This window comes from Penaeus vannamei, chromosome 39, assembly GCF_042767895.1.
Source record: "Penaeus vannamei isolate JL-2024 chromosome 39, ASM4276789v1, whole genome shotgun sequence".
Taxonomy (NCBI): domain Eukaryota; kingdom Metazoa; phylum Arthropoda; class Malacostraca; order Decapoda; family Penaeidae; genus Penaeus; species Penaeus vannamei.
The window spans coordinates 5346343-5348842 of NC_091587.1; the positions used below are offsets into that span (position 1 = coordinate 5346343).

At 32.4% G+C, this 2500-nt stretch overlaps 1 protein-coding gene across 1 annotated transcript in view; it reads left to right on the forward strand.

The window, feature by feature from the left end:
- Window positions 1-2500, forward strand: part of LOC113830587 (calcium-activated chloride channel regulator 1) — a 43253-nt gene that overhangs the window by 23235 nt on the left and 17518 nt on the right. The window contains exons 13-14 of the mRNA XM_070117141.1: window positions 221-330; window positions 2150-2319. Coding sequence (XP_069973242.1) covers window positions 221-330; window positions 2150-2319 — 280 coding nt within the window. The remainder of the gene's footprint in view (window positions 1-220; window positions 331-2149; window positions 2320-2500) is intronic.

A 2500-nucleotide genomic window follows, 5' to 3' on the forward strand; every position in this document is an offset into this window, starting at 1 on the left:
TTTAATCAGAAACAAATTCTCTGCCTATGTCTCTGTCTGTCTGTCTCTCTCTTCCCTTCCTTCTTTTCCACTCAATCCATCTGTTCACCCCATCTCCTTTCTCTCCCCCCCCCTTTCCTTCTCTCGTTCCTCCCTCCTTCTCTTCACCTCTCATCCTCCATCTCCTTTTCCCTTTCCTTCTCCATTTCACTCTCCCCCTCACCTTGTCTTTACCCCACAGGTTGGGAAATGGACCTACAATATTTCTACCTCAGGCTACATTCCCTTTGACGAAGTCCTTGTGGCTGTTACATCACACCCCAGTAAGAGAACGCAAGAGGACCCGATAAGGTAAACATTTACACATTTGATCTACACATCCACCAGATCAGAAAATTACCTAAGTAACTCGACCAGTGAGTCATCAGTACTCTCTTATTAATAATTCGATCTAGATTTACAATCATTACTTGTTTATAATGGTATTATTATTTCTGATGCATTAATTGTTATGTCATGCTTACACCAGATGATTGTTTTTCTTAGTCATATGATTGTTTTTTTTAGTCTTTTACAACACAGTTTCTCCCTTATCACAAAATAATTAACATTCTGTAGCACCCTCATCATAACACCCAATATATTTCCAATCTTTAATTCACTCAGCTTTTGAACCATGTACAAAAAGTGTGGTATTAAAGAAGTGTTCGAAGCTGGATTCAAAGCAAGAGTTTTGATATAGACTGTACCACCTGATCTCTTTCCAATCTCTATTTCCTTCAAATACAAGGTGAGATTAGGATAAAGGATAAAGACGTATCTAATTCTAATCTTTAATTCCTTCTGACACAGGGTGAAAACTTGGATGTCTAGCAGTGAAGCAACCAACCTAGATCTATTTCCAATCTCGAATTCATTTAGATATAGGTTAAAGACTTAAAATATACCACATATTTTTTCTTTATTTTTTATTATTATTTTTTTTTACAATTCAGATAAAGGTTAAAGACCTAAAATATATCACTTTTTTTTTTTTTTTTTTTTTTTTTTTTTTTTACAATTCAGATATAGGATAAAGACCTAATACCACATTTTTTTTTACAATTCAGATATAGGTTAAAGCCATAAGATATATCACAAATTTTTTTTCTTTTACAATTCAGATATAAGTTAAAGACCTAAAATATATCACTTTTTTCACAATTCAGATATAGGTTATACATACCTAAAATATACCACATATTTTTTTACAATTCAGATATAGGTTAAAGACCTAAAATAAAAAATTTTCTTCTTCACAATTCAGATATAGGTTAAATACCTAAAATATACCACATATATATATGTTTTTTTTTTACAATTCAGATATAGGTTAAAGGCCTAAAATATAATTTTTTTTTTCTTCACAATTCAGATATAGGTTAAATACCTAAAATATACCACATATTTTTTTTTCCTTACAATTCAGATATAGGTTAAAGACCTAAAATATACCACATATATATATATTTTTTTACAATTCAGATATAGGTTAAAGACCTAAAATATACCACATATTTTTTTTTTTTATAATTCAAATATAGGTTAAAAACCTAAAGTATACTTTTTTTTTTTTTTTTTTTTTTTACAATTCAGATATTCAATTCAATTATATATATATATATATATATATATATATATATATATATATATATATATATATATATATATATATATATATATATATATATATATATATATATATTTTTTTTTTTTTTTTTTTTTTTTTTTTTTTTACAATCTCTCATGAATTCACAGACTTGGATGTCTAACAGTGAAGCGACCAACCCAATCTATTTCCAATCTCTAATCCCTTCAAACACAGGATGAAAACCCGAATCTCTAGCAGTGAAGCGACCAATCTCTCATTGACATGTACCCCCTAATCTTTTTTTTACACACCAATCCCTAATTCATTCAGATGCACCACCTAATCTTTTTTTTTTACAATCTCTCACGAAACCAAAGAGTGAAGACTTGGATGTCTAGCAGTGAAGCGACCAACCCAATCTATTTCCAACCTCTAATCCCTAATGAAAACCCGAATCTCTAGCAGTGAAGCGACCAATCCCTAATTCATTTAGATGCACCACCTAATCTTTTTTTTTTACAATCTCTCACCAATCCAAAGGGTGAAGACTTGGATGTCTAGCAGTGAGGTGACTTACCCTTCACCAACACGAGTCTACGCGTTCATCAGCCAGGGTTATAGCACAGTTATTAATGCTAATGTGACAGCCATTATTGAGCCACCGACAGAAGCTAGCTCGGTGGCTCTGCCTCTGCTGGACAATGGTGTAGGTAAGTGTCTGTGTAGTTGGGGGTGGGTTGATGGTGTAGTCGTGTTTGTGTGTGTGTGTGTGTGTGTGTGTGTTTGGGTGATGTTGTGCGTGTGTTTTGGGGTGATTTTGTGTGTGTGTTTGGGTGATTTTGTGTGTGTTTTTGGATGATTTTGTGTGTTTTGGGGTGATTGTGTGTGTGT